The 16299-nt window shown below is 45.8% G+C and overlaps 1 protein-coding gene across 1 annotated transcript in view; it reads right to left on the reverse strand.

Moving 5' to 3' along the window:
• Nucleotides 1-11204: 11204 nt before the first annotated feature.
• The window catches only part of SLCO4C1 (solute carrier organic anion transporter family member 4C1), a 40874-nt gene continuing 35779 nt past the window's right edge, over nucleotides 11205-16299 (reverse strand). Inside the window, exons 12-13 of the mRNA XM_009903095.2 lie at nucleotides 14932-15069; nucleotides 11205-11383 (exon numbers count right to left, since the gene is read on the reverse strand). Coding sequence (XP_009901397.2) covers nucleotides 11259-11383; nucleotides 14932-15069 — 263 coding nt within the window. The 3' untranslated portion in view covers nucleotides 11205-11258. The remainder of the gene's footprint in view (nucleotides 11384-14931; nucleotides 15070-16299) is intronic.

Genomic DNA, 16299 nt, shown 5'->3' on the forward strand with positions numbered 1-16299 from the left:
TCCGCAGATGAAGCGAAGAAAAGGGAAACAGGGATACAGGGACTCTCAGTTGACTCAGGGCTGTCAGGGTTCTCAGGGTTCATGCACCGTAGATTCCTCAGGGATTGTTCCTTTGGATGCAATATATCCGTACAACAGTCTGAAATTAAACTCTTTCAGCTAAAGTTAAATTTCTTTGTGGAATACACTGAATTTCACCATTCTCTTGCATTACCCAGTAAGTGTGACCCGGACCTTCAGCTGAAACCACCCCTCGGACAGGTTTAGCCTCTCCTGAGGGTGAAAATACCCAAACGGTTTAACCTAGTAGATTCTTTTCCCTAACCACAGGAACTCTATCACCTTCTACTTTCTGTAGCAGATCTGAATGTGCTGGTCCAGCTCGGTTCACTGAACCTTTACTATTCACCAGCCAAGTTGCTTGTGCTAAATGTTTCTCCCAGTTTTTCAAATATCCACCCCCCCATGGCTTTAAGAGTGGTCTTCAGCAAACCGTTGTAGCATTCAATCTTCCCTGCAGCTGGTGCATAGTAAGGAATATGGAATATCCACTCAATGCCATGCTCTTTTGCCCAATGCCGTGCTCTTTTGCTCTTTTGGCCATTTCACAGACCAAATGACAATTGGAGGACAGTCTTGACAAGAACGGAGACAGGGATGACACGACTCAATATGAATGATAGAAATCATCCAACTTTATTGTTCCACACTTCATTATTTATAGTCTTATCTTATACATAGTAAATTATATTCTAATTTAACACATACTATTGGTTTATCTCTTAAAGGTTACATCATTATTTCACTACTCTGTGTTTTTTTTTATAGTCACTCTAATTGCTCTTCTTGCCAGATCTTGCCTCCTCCTTATCTTGTTTGTCTCTTCTCAGGGGCAGCTTGACCTTAGCATACCAGGCAATCAGCACTTTTCCACAACTCCTGCTCCATTGCTGTATTTCCAACAGAAGGTCCTTCAAGGCCTAAATTGCACAGATGTTCCTGGGACTCATGTTCTTTTTCCTTAAGCCAATCCCCAACACTCCTCCTCTTCTGCTGCCCTTGCATAATAAGTATGAGGTCCTGCAGGCCAAAGGCAGTGGGGATGAGTGGGCTGAGGAGCAGCCATCCAGAGAGGAGCCTAAGGCCAAGTGGTCCCCACCAACTATAACAACCACCTCCACAAAGAAAAGGAGAAGGGTTATAGTTGTTGGGGACTCTCTCCTGGGGGGTACTGAGGGACCCATATGTCGTCCCAACCCATCCCACAGGGAGGTCTGGTCCCTGTCCGGGGTACGGGTAAGGGACATCACAAGGAGACTCCCAAAGTTAATCCATTCCTCTGACTATTACGCTCTGCTGGTAATACAGGCTGGGAGTGACGAAATTGACAAGGAGGGCAGCAGGGCGATTAAGAAGAGTTCAAGGCCCTAGGCCAACTGATTGATGGGGCAGGAGCTCAAGTGGTGCTCTGCTCAGTTCCCTCAGTGGCAGGGGGGTACACTGACAGGAACAGGAGAATCCATACCTTCAAAAATTGGCTCAGGGGATGGTGCCAGCAGCAGAACTTTGGTTTCTTTGATCATGGGGCAACTTTGACTACACCTGACCTGCTGGGTCCTGATGGGGTGCAATGATCTAGAAAGGGTAACAGAGTCCTAGCACTAGAGTTGGCAGGGCTCATTAAGAGGGCTTTAAACTAGGTCTGAAGGGGGTGGGTGAGGAAATTGGTCCCTCTGCAGAGGAAAGAGTAGGGCACAAATTAGGAGCATTTGAGAGGGTGGGAGCCCAGCCGAAGTGCATGTACAACAATGCATGCAGCATGGCCAATAAGCAAGAGGAGCTGGAAGTCCTGGTCCACCAGAGCGACTATGATATAGTCACCATCTCAGAAACTTGGTGGGACAACACACACGATTGGAGTGCTGCACTGGGGGGTTACAGGCTCTTTAGGAGGGATAGGCGAGGGAGAAGTGGAGGAGGGGTGGCTCTGTATATTAGGGAGTCACTCTCTGGCACAGAACTTGAGGTGGAAAATGAGGGAATTGAGAGCCTGTGGGTTAAAATCAGAGGGCAACCTAACAAATCTGACATCCTGGTGGGAGTCTGTTATAGACCACCCAACCAGGATGAGGAGGTTGATGAATTATTCTATAAGCAACTGGAGGCTGTCTCAAGATCATCAGATCTTTTCCTTTTGGGTGACTTTAACCAGCCAGATATCTGCTGGGAACTTAATTCAGCAGAGAGGAGGCAGTCCAGAAGATTCCTGGAGCGAATAGAGGACTGCTTCCTGATGCAGCTGTTAAGTGAGCCTACCAGGGGACAGGCCCTGCTTGACCTGCTGTTCTCCTGTCGGGAAGGGCTGGTGGGAGATGTGATGGTGGGAGGCTGCCTAGGGTGCAGTGACCATGAGATAGTGACGTTTTCAATATGCAGGGAGATAGGGAGGAGCACCAACAGAACCTTCACCTTGGACTTCCAGAGGGCAAACTTCAGCCTCTTTAAGAAACTTATTTGTAAAGTTCCCTGGGTACCAACCCTCAAGAACTGAGGGGTCCAGGAGGGTTGGACCTACTTCAAACAGGAGCTCTTGAAGGCACAGGAACTGGCAGTTCCCATGTGCCGAAAGATGAGCCGGCGGGGAAGGCGACCGGCCTGGATGGGCAAGCAGCTCCTGGAGGAGTTAAGGGAAAAAAAGAGGCTGTATCACCTTTGGAAGGAGGGGAAGGCTTCTCGAGGTATGTTCAAGGAAGTGGTTAGATTATGTAGGAAAAACATTAGAGAGGCAAAGGCCCAGTTGGAACTGAAGCTGAACACCTCTGTGAAAGACAATAAAAAGCATTTTTACAAATATATTAACACTAAAAAGAAGGGCAAGAAGAACCTCCACTCCTTACTGGACCTGGAGGGGAACACTGTGACTGAAGATGAGGAAAAGGTTGAGGTCCTGAACACCTTCTTTGCCTCAATTTTTAACAGTAAGGCAGGAGTCGTCCAGGATGAGTGGCCTCCTGAGCTGGGTGATGGGGTCGGGGAGCAGTGTAATGCCCCAGAAATCCATGAGGAATTAGTTCAGGACCTGATGAGCCACTTGGACACCCACAAGTCCATGGGACCGGATGGGATCCATCCTAGGGTGCTGAGAGAGCTGGCAGATGAGCTGGCCAAGCTGCTCTCCATCATTTTCCTCCAGTCCTGGCTCACCGGAGAGGTCCCAGATGACTGGAAACTGGCCAATGTGGTCCCCATCCACAAGAAGAGTCGGATGGAGGAACCTGGAAACTAAAGGCCAGTCAGCCTGACCTCAGTGCCAGGGAAAGTGATGGAGCAGATTATCCTGGCAGCAATAACTGCACACCTGAAGGATGGCCAAGGGCTCAGGTCCAGCCAACATGGATTTAGGAAGGGCAGGTCCTGCCTCTCCAACCTGATCTACTTCTATGATCAGGTGGCCAGTCTGGTGGATGTGGGGAGGCCTGTGGATGTAGTCTACCTGGACTTCAGCAAGGCCTTTGACACTGTCCCCTACAGCAAACTGCTGTCTAACCTGTCAGCTCATGCTTGGACAGCAACATTCTGTGCTGGGTTAGGAACTGGCTGGAGGGCCGAGCCCAGAGAGTGGTGGTGAATGGTGCCACATCCAGCTGGCGGCCAGTCACCAGTGGCATCCCCCAGGGATCAGTGCTGGGCACCATTGTCTTTAATATCTTCATTGATGATCTGGATGAGGGGATTGAGTCAGTCATCAGCAAGTTTGCAGATGAGAGCAAGTTAGGAGCAGATGTTGGTCAGTTCGAGGGTGGAAGGGCTCTGCAGAGGGATCTTGACCGACTGGACGGATGGGCAGAGTCCAACAGGATGGCATTCAACAAGTCCAAGTGCCGGGTGCTGCACTTTGGCCACAGCAACCCCATGCAGAGCTGCAGGCTGGGGTCAGAGTGGCTGGAGAGCTGCCAAACAGAGAGGGACCTGGGGGTACTGATTGACAGCTGCCTAAACACGAGCCAGCAGTGTGCCCAGGTGGCCAAGAAGGCCAATGGCATCCTGGTCTGCATCAAGAATAGTGTGGCCAGCAGGAGCAGGGAAGTCATTGTGCTCCTGTACTCTGCATTGGTTAGGCCACACCTTGAGTCCTGTGTCCAGTTCTGGGCCCCTCAGTTTAAGAAGGACATTGAGACACTTGAACATGTCCAGAGAAGGGCAACAAGGCTGATGAGAGGCCTTGAGCACAAGCCCTATGAGGAGAGGCTGAGGGAGCTGGGATTGTTTAGCCTGGAGAAGAGGAGGCTCAAGGGTGACCTCATTGCCCTCTACAACTACCTGAAAGGTGGTTGTAGCCAGGAAGGGGTTGGTCTCTTCTCCCAGGCAATCAGCACCAGAACAATGGGACATGGTCTCAAGCTGCGCCAGGGGAAGTTTAGGCTCGAGGTGAGGAGACAGTTCTTCACGGAGAGAGTCGCTCACCATTGGAATGGGCTGCCCAGGGAGGTGGTGGATCACTGTCCCTGGAGGTGTTCAAGAAGGGATTGGATGTGGCACTTGGTGCCATGGTCTAGTCATGAGGTCTGTGGAGACAGGTTGGACTCAATGATCCTTGGGGTCTCTTCCAACCTTAGTTATACTGTGATACCTCAAAGATAGGAGTCCATTAATTTAGCAGTCCAAACAATTTAAACAGTAGTTCACAGAACACGTATGTATTGCATAAGATGGTCAACTGCTGTTCAAAATGTTGTAGCATTGTTGGCATGAAATAAAAAATTATCATACATGGGACAAACACCCAGTATTAGCTATTACATGTTGTTTAACGTGATATATAAGTTGATAATAAAGGCAACCAACCAAATAAGACACACAATTAAAAAGAAAACAACAAAATCAAAACACACCACAAACCCCAGAAGAAGGGACACTGCAGGGACAGATAATGCCTTGCAAGAATATGTACTGAATTTACACATCATATAGTGAAAGGAATAAAGGCCACACTGAGAAGCAGCTCTCAGAAAAATGTAACTATATGGATTGGAAGGGTCCACTTGGGATCATCTAGTCCACACCGACCCTGCTCAGGAAAGATCAGCTAGAATAGATTCATCATTTAGTTAGGCTTTAATCTTCTCCAAGAATTGTGACTCCCCAACTTCTCTGGCAACCTGTTCCAATGCTTGACCATCTCCACAGTTAAAAATAATATTCTTATGTTCAGAGCGAACTTCACGTATCACTTTGTGCTCACTACCATCCAGGTCATTCAACATTAGTAAAGAACAGTCTGGCTTCCTTCCCTTCAGGGCTTGGATCCTCCTAACCCTTCTCTTATCCTGGCTGAAGAGAGCTTCCCCAGCACACTCAGTACCCCTGTAATACATGTCCGATGCTATTAGCAATGGTGTACCACTGCCTTATTGTCACTGTATCCATCATGAATGCAATGCAAGGCCCTTCTTCAATGAGCTCCTTTACAGCTAGGTGGCCCTCTGCATGTTTTTAGTTCCCACGTTTTTTTTTTCCTAGGTACAGCTCTTTGTGCTTCCTCTTGTGGAACTTCACAGAGAAGGGCAACGAGGCTGGGGAAGAGTCTGAAGCACAGCCCTGTGAGGAGAGGATGAGGGAGCTGGGGTTGCTTAGCCTGGTGAAGAGGAGGCTCAGAGGAGAGCTCATTGCTGTCTACAACTACCTGAAGGGGGATTGTAGCCAGGTAGGGGTTGATCTCTTCTCCCAGGCAATCAGCACCAGAACAAGAGGACACAGTCTCAAGCTGCACCAGGGGAAGTTTAGACTCAAGGTGAGGAGAAAGTTCTTCCCAGAGAGAGTTGTTAGCCATTGGAATGTGCTGCCCAGGAAGCTGGTGGAGTCCCTGTTCCTGGAGGTGTTCAACAGGGGACTGGACATGGCACTTGGTGCCATGGTTTAGTTAGTCAGGGTGTGTTGGGTGATAGGTTGGACTTGATGACCTTTGAGGTCTCTTCCACCATTATTGATTCTATTCTATTCATGAAGTTCCTATTTGTCCATTTCTCCATCTTCCACAGGTCCCTCTAGATACTACCACAACTATTTCTACTATAAACTACTCCTGCACAGCAGATCTTTCAGGCCATTAATGAAGAAGCTAAACTGGATTTGCCCTAGTATTGATCTGTGAGGTACAGCCATCAGTGACTTGATTCAACCTGGACTTTGTGCTTTAACCCACAAAGAAACCCCTCCAGTAGAACCAAGAGTACTGGAAACTTGATTAGAAGAAGCAGCTTCTGTTGCTCCACCCCACAAGTTTTGTCTGTGCAGACAGGTTAAGCACCAGAAACTGTTAGCTATGATCTCACAACCCAAGACAGTACAAGAGAAGTGAGTTTACCAGTTTAGCTACCAGATGGCATGCCTTTACTATGGTTATGTGATTTGTTATACCCCACACAAATCAGAGCTGGAAAGAGTTCAGAGTATTAGGGCATATTCCCAAACTTTATGGAAGATCACAATGGTTCTTTCAAGGGAAATTACCCATCTTGCTATGAGCCCATTTACCAGGAAACTCTTATCAGCACACAGTCAACTAAACAGAGCAATCAAATTCAGTTGCTGTATTCTGTCCCTTTTCTCCTCTGCCTTTTTCACAGATCCACCCCCCATGGCTTTAAGAGTGGTCTTCAACAAACTGTTGTAGCATTCAATCTTCCCTGCAGCTGGTGCATAGTAAGGAATGTGGAATATCCACTCAATGCTGTGCTCTTTTGCCCAGTTCTTTACAAGATTGTTTTTGAAATGAGTTCCGTTGTCTGACTCAATCCTCTCTGGAGTTCCGTGTTTCCACAGGATTTGTCTCTCCAGACCCAGAATGGTGTTGCATGCAGTTGCATGTGGAAAGGACAGCTTTCCAACCATCCAGTGTTTGTCTCCACCATAGTAAGTACATACTGCTTACCAGAACGAGAACGTGGTAGAGTGATGTAGTCAATCTGCCAAGTTTCAGCATACTTGTACTTGGACCATCTGTCACCATACCACAAAGGCATAATTCACTTTGCCTGCTTAATAGCAGCACAAATGTCACAGTCATGGATGACTTGTGTGATAGCATCCATGGAAATGTCTATGCATCTGTGACTAGCCCATTGGTATGATGCATCTCTGCCATGATGTCCCGACAAATCGTGAGCCCACCAAGCTAAGAATGTTTCACCTCGGTGTTTCCAGTCGAGAACAAGTTCAGAGTCCTTGTCTACTTGAGAAACTCTTGCAGCTAAATCTGCCTGATGGTTGTATTGTTGTTCCTCAGTAGCTTTGCTCTTAGGAATGTGAGCATCAATGTGTCTCACCTTCACTGGAATTCTCTCATCTCAACCAGCAATGCCCTGCCACAGGTCAGCTGCCCAAACAGGCTTTCCTTTTCTCTGCCAACCATTCTTATTCCAGTCCTTTAGCCAACCCCACAGAGCATTGGCTACCATCCATGAGTTGGCACAGAGATAAAGCTTTGGCCATCTCTCATGTTCACCTATGTCAAGAGCTAGCTGGACAGCTTTTACCTCTGCAACCTCTTTTATCTCTGCCTTTGAACATCCAATTCAAAATTGGTAATCTAGGAGCTAGAAGTTGTGACTCAGTTCCAATTACTTCAGAAGTACCTGTTACTCCTTCATAGGCAGCTAGAATCTCTCTCTCTGTTCAAGTATAATTGGCCCCTGAACTTCTGTAACCTCAACTCCAGAAACCAAGAGTTTGTCCATGTGTCTCACCTGGAGCTCTTTACTACAAGCAACAGATTGGACCATTGTCACCTGCAGCTGTATACAAAGTGTTCTTAATGTCCGGACCAGTTCAGACAGGTCCCAGACCCATTGCCTGGACTACTTCTTGCTTTATCTGTTCATAGGCTGCTTGTTGTTCAGGTCCCCAGTGGAAACTGTTCTTCTTTTGAGTCACATCACACAGAGGTTTCACAATCTGACTGTATCCAGGGATGTGCAGTCTCCAAAATCCCACTATTCCCAAGAAATGTAGAGTTTCTTGCTTGTTTGTGGGATTTGCCATGGTAGAGACTGTTTACCACATCCACTGGAATGTGTCGGCGTCCATCCTTCCACCGCACAGAAACTGAATCTCTGTGGTAGGTCCTTTCACCTTGTCTCTCTTGATGGCCAAACCTGCTTTCAGAAGAATGTCAATGATTTTGTTACCTTTCTCGAAGACTTCTTCAGCAGTTTTACCCCAGACGATGATATCATCAATGAACTGGATGTGTTCTGGAGCACCACCTTCCTCCAGAGCATCATGGATTACTGCATGACAGATGCTGGAGCTGTGGATCCAGCCCATTGGCAATCTGTTGAAAGTGTACTGGATTCCTCTCCAGGTGAAAGCAAACTGAGGCCTGCATTCTTCTGCTATGGGAATAGAGAAAAATGCTTTAGCAATGTCTGTGGTAGCATACCATTTGGCCTCTTTGGATTCCAGCTCATATTGGAGTTCCATCATGTCTGGTACTGCTGCACTCATAGGTGGAATAACTTCATTCAGGTCTTCGTAGTCCACTGTCAGATGCCAATCTCCATTCTGATTTTGCACAGGCCACACTGGACTCTTAAAAGGTGAAGGAGTTTTGCTGATGACTTTCTGACTCTCCAACTGATGAATCAGATTCTGAATGGGCAACAAAGAGTCACGGTTGCTTCTGTATTGTCTGTGATGCACAGTCTGAGAAGCAACCGGCAACTTGATGTCCTGAATCTTGTGCTGTCCCACAACTGCAGATTCATCAGAAAGCTCAGGTTTGACAGACAGCTTCAGCTTTTGTCCATCAATTTCTACAAATGCTACTCCAAAAGCCCATTTGTAACCTCTAGGGTCTTTGAAACGCCCTTCTCTCAGAAAATCAATTCCCAAAATACAAGGTGCATCAGGTCCGGTCACAACTGTATGCTTCCTCCATTGTTTACCAGTTAAACTTATATTAACTTCCACCTTACTTAACTCTTGAGATCCACCAGTGACTCCCAGAATAGTTATAGACTCTGATCCCTGATAATGTGATGGCATTATGGTGCACTGAGCTCCTGTGTCAACCAAGGCCCTGTACTTCTGAAATTTTGAAGTGCCAGGCCATGGGATGTACACATGCCCATAGCTTCTGTTATCTCCATTAGCCCTCTCCTCCCCCTGGCAGGAGGCAGGGCACCCCTAATTATGGGGAATATGCCCACATGTTCAGTGAGCACACTATCCAGTGTTAGAATTGGAATCATGGTTGGAGGTATTAGAGTTGTTCTTGGAAACTGTGGAAGTAATGACCACCCTCCTTGTAGTGCTGTAATGGGTTGGGGCAGATCCCCTCCCCACCACAGGCAGAAATAACGACTCAGACAAACGGATTGCAAAAGTGATGAAAGTTTAAATAGAAAGCAGTGACTGTTACAGAAAACCCAAAGCGCAGTGACAAAGAAAGATCCCATCCCCACCTGAGGGTGCATGCAAAACCCCCAGGGCTCCTTCTTCCCCCTCCCTCTGCTGGGCTAGTCTCAGCTGGCCAGGCCTGAGACTGCCCATCCCCCTGTGGCCTTGGGCCCAATCAGGCCCATGGCCGGGAGATCTCTCCCCCAGTTACCAAGTCTCGGAGAGGGAAGGAAAAGAGGAAGTGCCAGACTCCGCACTGGATCTTATAGTGGTGCAAAGAATTATGGTAGGAAATACACAATTTCCTGTGTCCATCCCTCTGGGCTGGACTTCTGGACACAGGAAGTGAATGCACCAGGGAGGCACCCAGCTCAAAGTACAACAAGTGCTACCTCAGGCTCTGCCACTCTGCAGTTCCCTTAGTCTCCTGAAAAGATCAGAAGTTGGTTGACCATCCCATCTGTTCATGTTCTCACCAAACTGATCACGCAGAGTTATCCAAATACTCCCACATGATTGCCTCTGTTGTCTGCTTTGGTTTGGCCTGTTTTGGAATGGTCTCCTTGAAGGATGTCTGTTTCTAACAGCTGAAACTTGTATCCATCAGGAGGAAGAATTAGAATTATCTCTTTGTGCCAATTGGGATATGGAATTTTTAAATTCCTCTTTCAGCTCTTCCATTAGATTAAGTATCACCCATATGCTATAACCCTTTGCTATGGCACTTGTAGAGTCAATGAGTACAGTTCATGTAACCACATTACACATGGCTACATAAACATGACATTTCTAGCACAACAGAAAAGTTTACAGCTATCAAGTCTTCCAACCTTGGTGATATGGTGATGTAAAGCAAGTGCTGAAGATACTTGCCATTAGAAATTTCCAGTCAACGCTGAATGATACTTCAGTAGTAGGCAATTTGGTTTAATACTGGGGAGTGGCTAATTTGTACAGCATATCCATCATGCTATACAAATTCAATTTTAACAGCATGCAGTGTGTTCCTTGGAGTTCAGAGTTCCAGAGCTCATTCACTTAGAAATGACATAGCATATACAGTAGCAGCAAGAAAACAGGTTTTATTTTCAAATTTCTTAGAGAAATATTAACAATGCTTAAAGAAAGCAGAGGGACACCAACTTGCTGCATATATTCCAGACAGAAAACACGGGCTTTTAACAAATTTCACCATTGCAAACCCAGCTCTTCACTTTTCAGTATTTGTAGAAAACTATAAGTAGTTTCATTGAACTTACACCAGTAAGTTAACATGTATAAATATTTTTTAACATGTTTATACTTGCATGTTCCAAAGGGTATCTGTAGTCAATATCCCCAACTAAGGCACTAACACTGATTATGTGCCCATTAAAATAAGTCCATTTTAAACATCCATAGTTTGTTTAATGTACCAAGTTACTTGTTTTATCTCGATGCAGTCTCACTTAGTTGTTACTTTCTAAGCAGGGAGAAATGGGGCTTACAGCCCATCTGAGCTTATTTTTCTTGTTTGTTTGGTTTTTCATTGAGTTTGATTAGTTTGGGGGTTTTGCGTTTGGTTTTTGGTTTGTTTTTTTTTTTACTGGAGTATATGACCTTGTTTCATTTAAGTTGTAGACTAGTTTTAAATGCCTAATTTATAAGTGTGTCACCTTTTTGGTATACACAACAGAATACTGAAAAACACATTTAGCAAGCTGGAGAACATTGCACACATTTGTAAATATTTTAAGTTATTAAAGAACTGAATATGATCTTGTATACCTCAGTAATAATGTACAAGAACTTGGGTTAAAGCATTGTAACAGTTCCTATTCTTACTTTTTTCTTTTGCAAGCCCCTGATTTGCTCATGATTTATGTGTGTATAGCAGATACCATTTCTGAATGTTTCTGAGAGAGGGCTGCACTTACTGGTGGAGGCTTATACCAACACACTGCCATGACCACAAAGACAATCGTGATGACTTTGCAACCAGCACCTGAATGCAAAGAATAGAACAGTTAATCTTCAATAGCATACAAGGGTATCTCAGTCATTTATAAAGTTTCACATGTTAAATTACACTGCAAGACTTCATATAGATGATATTGTGGACATCAACATATTTTACATGAATTGCAAAGGGCAGGAAAAGGCCATCTTAGAGGACAGCTTCTTATCCCAGGTGCTGCGTGAGCCTACCAGGGGCAAGGCTATGCTTGACCTCCTCTTCACCAGCAGGGAAGGGCTGGTGGGTGATGTGGTGGTCAGAGGCTGTTTAGGGGCCAGCGACCATGAGATAATTGAATTTTCGGTATTTGGTCAAACTAAGAGGGGCAGCAAGAAGACCTCCACTCTGGACTTCCGGAGGGCGGACTTCAGGTTGCTCAAGGAAATAATTCAGAGGGTTCCTTGGGAGAAAGCCCTTAAAAATAAAGGGGTCCAGGAGGGCTGGACCTACTTCAAGAAAGAACTGATGAAGGCTCAGGAACAGGCTGTGCCAATGCGCCGGAAGAGGAGCCGTCGGGGCAGACGGCCAGCCTGGTTGTGTAATGAACTTTTAACAGAACTAAGGGAAAAAAAGAGGGTGTATCATCTTTGGAAGAAAGGTGAGGCAACCCATGGGATGTTTAAAGAGGTTGCTAGGGCATGTAGGAGGAAAATTAGAGAGGCAAAAGCACATTTGGAGCTCAAACTGGCCTCTGATGTGAAGGACAACAAAAAGTCCTTCTATAAATATATTAATAGCAAGAGGAAGGGCAGGGACAACCTCCACTCCTTGGTTGACATGGAGGGAAATGTTGTATCACAGGATGAGGAAAAGGCAGAGGTACTTAACACCTTCTTTACCTCAATTTTTACTAGCGGGAAAGAACGTCTACCAGACAGCTGGCCTGCAGAGCTGGCAGAAGGAGCTAGGGAGTTGCATAGTTTCCCTGTGTTCCAAGAGCAAGTGATAGGAGCTCTCCTCAGCAGCTTAGACCCCCACAAGTCCATGGGACCAGATGGGATCCATCCTAGGGTGCTGAGAGAGCTGGCAGATGAGCTGGCCAAGCCACTCTCCATCATTTTTCATCAGTCCTGGCTCACTGGAGAGATCCCAGATGACTGGAAGCTGGCCAACGTGGTACCCATCCACAAGAAGGGCCGGTTGGATGAGCCAGGGAATTACAGGCCTGTCAGCCTGACCTCAGTGCCAGGAAAGATTATGGAGCAGGTCATCCTGAGTGCAATCACACAACACTTAGAGGATGGCCAAGGGATCAGGCCCAGCCAGCATGGGTTTAGGAAGGGCAGGTCCTGTCTGACCAACCTGATCTCCTTCTATGATCAGGTGACCCGCCTGGTGGATGTGGGGAGGCCTGTGGATGTAGTCTACCTAGACCTCAGCAAGGCCTTTGACACCGTTCCCCATAGCAAACTCCTGGCCAAGATGTTAGCCCATGGCTTGGATGGGAGCACACTGCGATGGGTTAGGAACTGGCTGGAGGGCCGAGCCCAGAGAGTGGTAGTGAATGGTGCCACATCCAGCTGGCAGCCAATCACTAGTGGTGTGCCCCAGGGATCAGTGCTGGGCCCCATGCTCTTTAACATCTTTATTGATGATCTGGACGAGGACATTGAGTCCATCATCAGTAAATTTGCTGACGACACCAAGCTGGGGGCAGGAGTTGATCTACTGGAGGGTAGAGAGGCTCTGCAGAGGGACCTCGACAGGCTGGACAGATGGGCAGAGTCCAACAGCATGATGTTTAACCCATCCAAGTGCCGGGTTCTGCACATTGGCCACAACAACCCCATGCAGAGTTACAAGCTGGGGTCGGAGTGGCTAGAGAGCAGTCAGGCTGAGAGGGACCTGGGGGTGCTGGTTGATGGTAGACTGAACATGAGCCTGCAGTGTGCCCAGGCAGCTAAGAGGGCCAATGGCATCCTGGCCTGCATCAGGAACAGTGTGGCCAGCAGGAGCAGGGAGGTCATTGTGCCCCTGTACACTGCACTGGTTAGGCCGCACCTAGAGTACTGTGTCCAGTTCTGGGCCCCTCAGTTTAGGAAGGATGTTGACTTGCTGGAACGAGTCCAGAGAAGAGCAACAAAGTTGGTGAGGGGTTTGGAACACAAACCCTACGAGGAGAGGCTGAGGGAGCTGGGGTTGCTTAGCCTGGAGAAGAGGAGACTCAGGGGTGACCTTATTACTCTCTACAACTACCTGAAGGGAGGTTGTAGAGAGACGGATGTTGGTCTCTTCTCCCAGGCAGCCAGTACCAGAACAAGAGGACACAGTCTCAGGCTGCACCAGGGGAGGTTCAGGCTAGATGTTAGGAAAAAGTTCTATACAGAAAGAGTGATTGCCCATTGGAATGGGCTGCCTGGGGAGGTGGTGGAGTCGCCATCACTGGAGGTTTTCAGGAGGAGACTTGATGGGGTGCTTGGTGCCGTGGGTTAGTTGTTTGGGTGGTGTCTGATTGGTTGATGGGTTGGACGCAGTGATCTTGAAGGTCTCTTCCAACCTGGTTTATTCTATGTATTCTATGTATCTTCCAACTGACTCTAGATCTCTCACCTGACTGACAGTTCACCCCATTCTACATGGGCTTCTCTATTTTTTCATCCCATTCTAGTCTGAAGTCCTTATTTCTTCAGTACTGTTCTTCATTGTAGTCCTTTTGCCAGAAGCTAAAACTCCTCAACTAAGAACAGTAAGTATTTTCTCTTTAGATACCTTAAAAGGTCATTCCATTACTCAACACTGGTATGTTGTGGTATGTTTACCACGTTGTGCAATATGGCAAAGGGGGAAAAGAACTGAGGGGGAAAAAAAGGAGGGATTGTATTTTATCCCACAGATAAAAACCTGAAGTTTTGACTCCTGCAATTCAGCTTATGTACTGTATCACAGCTGCTAGAAGACAGAACACTAGTAGTTATCAGAGATAGAAGTTTAGTTTGCCTTCTCTCCCCCTGACATACATACCTCGCATACTTGAAGGGAACAGACTATTAAGCAAGTTAGAAACATTTTTGACTATTGCTCTGAGATGACATTTTCAAGATTTTGCTACTAATTTATAAAAAAGAACTGAAATAGGTTAAGAGGAAGAAAACTCACCAGACCTTAAGCTGCCAACAGATCAAGACAAATAAGACTGAAATGTGCACTAATCGCTTAAAATTCAGTAAACAAAGCATGACAATAAAGGAAGACCAATGAGCAAAATTTCTTTCTATTATTGTTAATAAAAAATGTTTTCTAGGTAATTTTAAAAGAGTAGTTTTTCTCCTTCCATGATACTTTACCATTTAGGATTAAAAAAAAAAAAAAACCACAAAACCCACCAAAACAAACAACACACACCACAATTCAAAACACATGCACACACAAAAAAAACCCAAAACCAACCAACCAACCCACACCCCCCCAAAACCCAAAAATTCCTAGTGCTACAAAATAAAAGTTTCAGGTTCTATTTTAAAATATTCCCTATCTAGCAGTTAAGGTCAGTGTATCTATCACCTTGAACAAGTACTTAAAATGAAGATGATACTTACTTATGCCCAACAGCAGGTAAGTCATTCTTTCATTGTCATAAACCAAACAGGCTCCTTTAGTGTTACATTCATTAATATCCCACAGAGTACAACTGTTGTCCATAGCAAAACCAAACAAAATTGGTCCAGGAATAGTACCTAAAACCCACAGCAAGACGTTAGAATGTTTGAATTACATGTTATAGTCTTACCTGGTCTTAGTGAATACACTGTAACACCAAGTTAGTAGGGAAGATAAAATGGGAGAGCCTCATACTGAACACAACATTTTAATCAGTCATAGGGCTCATATTACATAGCAAATATGCTTCTTCCATTGCTCTCAATTAATAGGTAGAGTGCACAGAGTATGAATTAATTCTTTATACAGTTCTCACTTATGAAGCAAGAGTACTGGGGCTTCTCAAACATTCCTCAGTTTTCATTGGCAAAAAAGAATGTGATTAAAATATGAGGCATGGTGGGAAAGAGGGGAGGGAATCAAAGAAGCAGGAATTCAATTGAAGGAAACCAACTTCCTATCTCAGATCATTTACAGTAACTTCTAAAGGCAGAGAATTCATTAGGTGTGTGGCTTTTGTTGCAACACTGTTTTATAAAGCATTAAGTGTTTTGCACCCAGGAACAGCCAATGTTATAATCAATACTCCATGGCATTTCTACCAAAACCTACCGAAGCCCTGAACTGTTCTACAACTAGCAAGCAGGTATGTCCTCACTACAGCTTTTCTGTCCAGGACCCTGTGTGATGCCTAAAGGCTACAGCACAAGTATCTTCTTGGTGATTATGCCACCAGCTGCTGCCTTGCTCAGCCACAGTCAAACAGGCAGTGCAAAAAAGTTCTCATACCCTGTGCTCCACAGTGAAAAGTTAAGACTGCCACTGATACCAGAGTAAAATAAAACAGATAAGCCCTCATACAACATTTAACACTACCTCCCAAATAATTTCTACTTTTATTCTTGTTATACTTTACTGGTAGAATGAGTTAGATTAACTGAAATTTTGACAGGTACAGAAAGGCAGAACTTACAGTAGTAGATATTACATATGTCATTTTAAAAGTGTCTAAAACTAGAGTTTAAACATATCTTAGAAAAATCTAGTAAGTGGTTCAGAGAATAGAATCACAGAATCACCAAGGTTGGAAGAGACCCCAAGGATCATCAAGTCCAACCTGTCACCACAGACCCCATGACTAAACCATGGCACCAGGTGCCATGTCCAATCTCCTCTTGAACACCTTCAGGGATGGTGACTCCACCACCTCCCCCTGGGCAGCCTATTCCAATGGTGAGTGACTCTCTCAGTAAAGAACTTTCTCCTCAACTCAAGCCTGAACTTCCCCTGGTGCAGCTTGAGAATGT

This window comes from Dryobates pubescens, chromosome Z (assembly GCF_014839835.1).
Source record: "Dryobates pubescens isolate bDryPub1 chromosome Z, bDryPub1.pri, whole genome shotgun sequence".
Classification (NCBI taxonomy): domain Eukaryota; kingdom Metazoa; phylum Chordata; class Aves; order Piciformes; family Picidae; genus Dryobates; species Dryobates pubescens.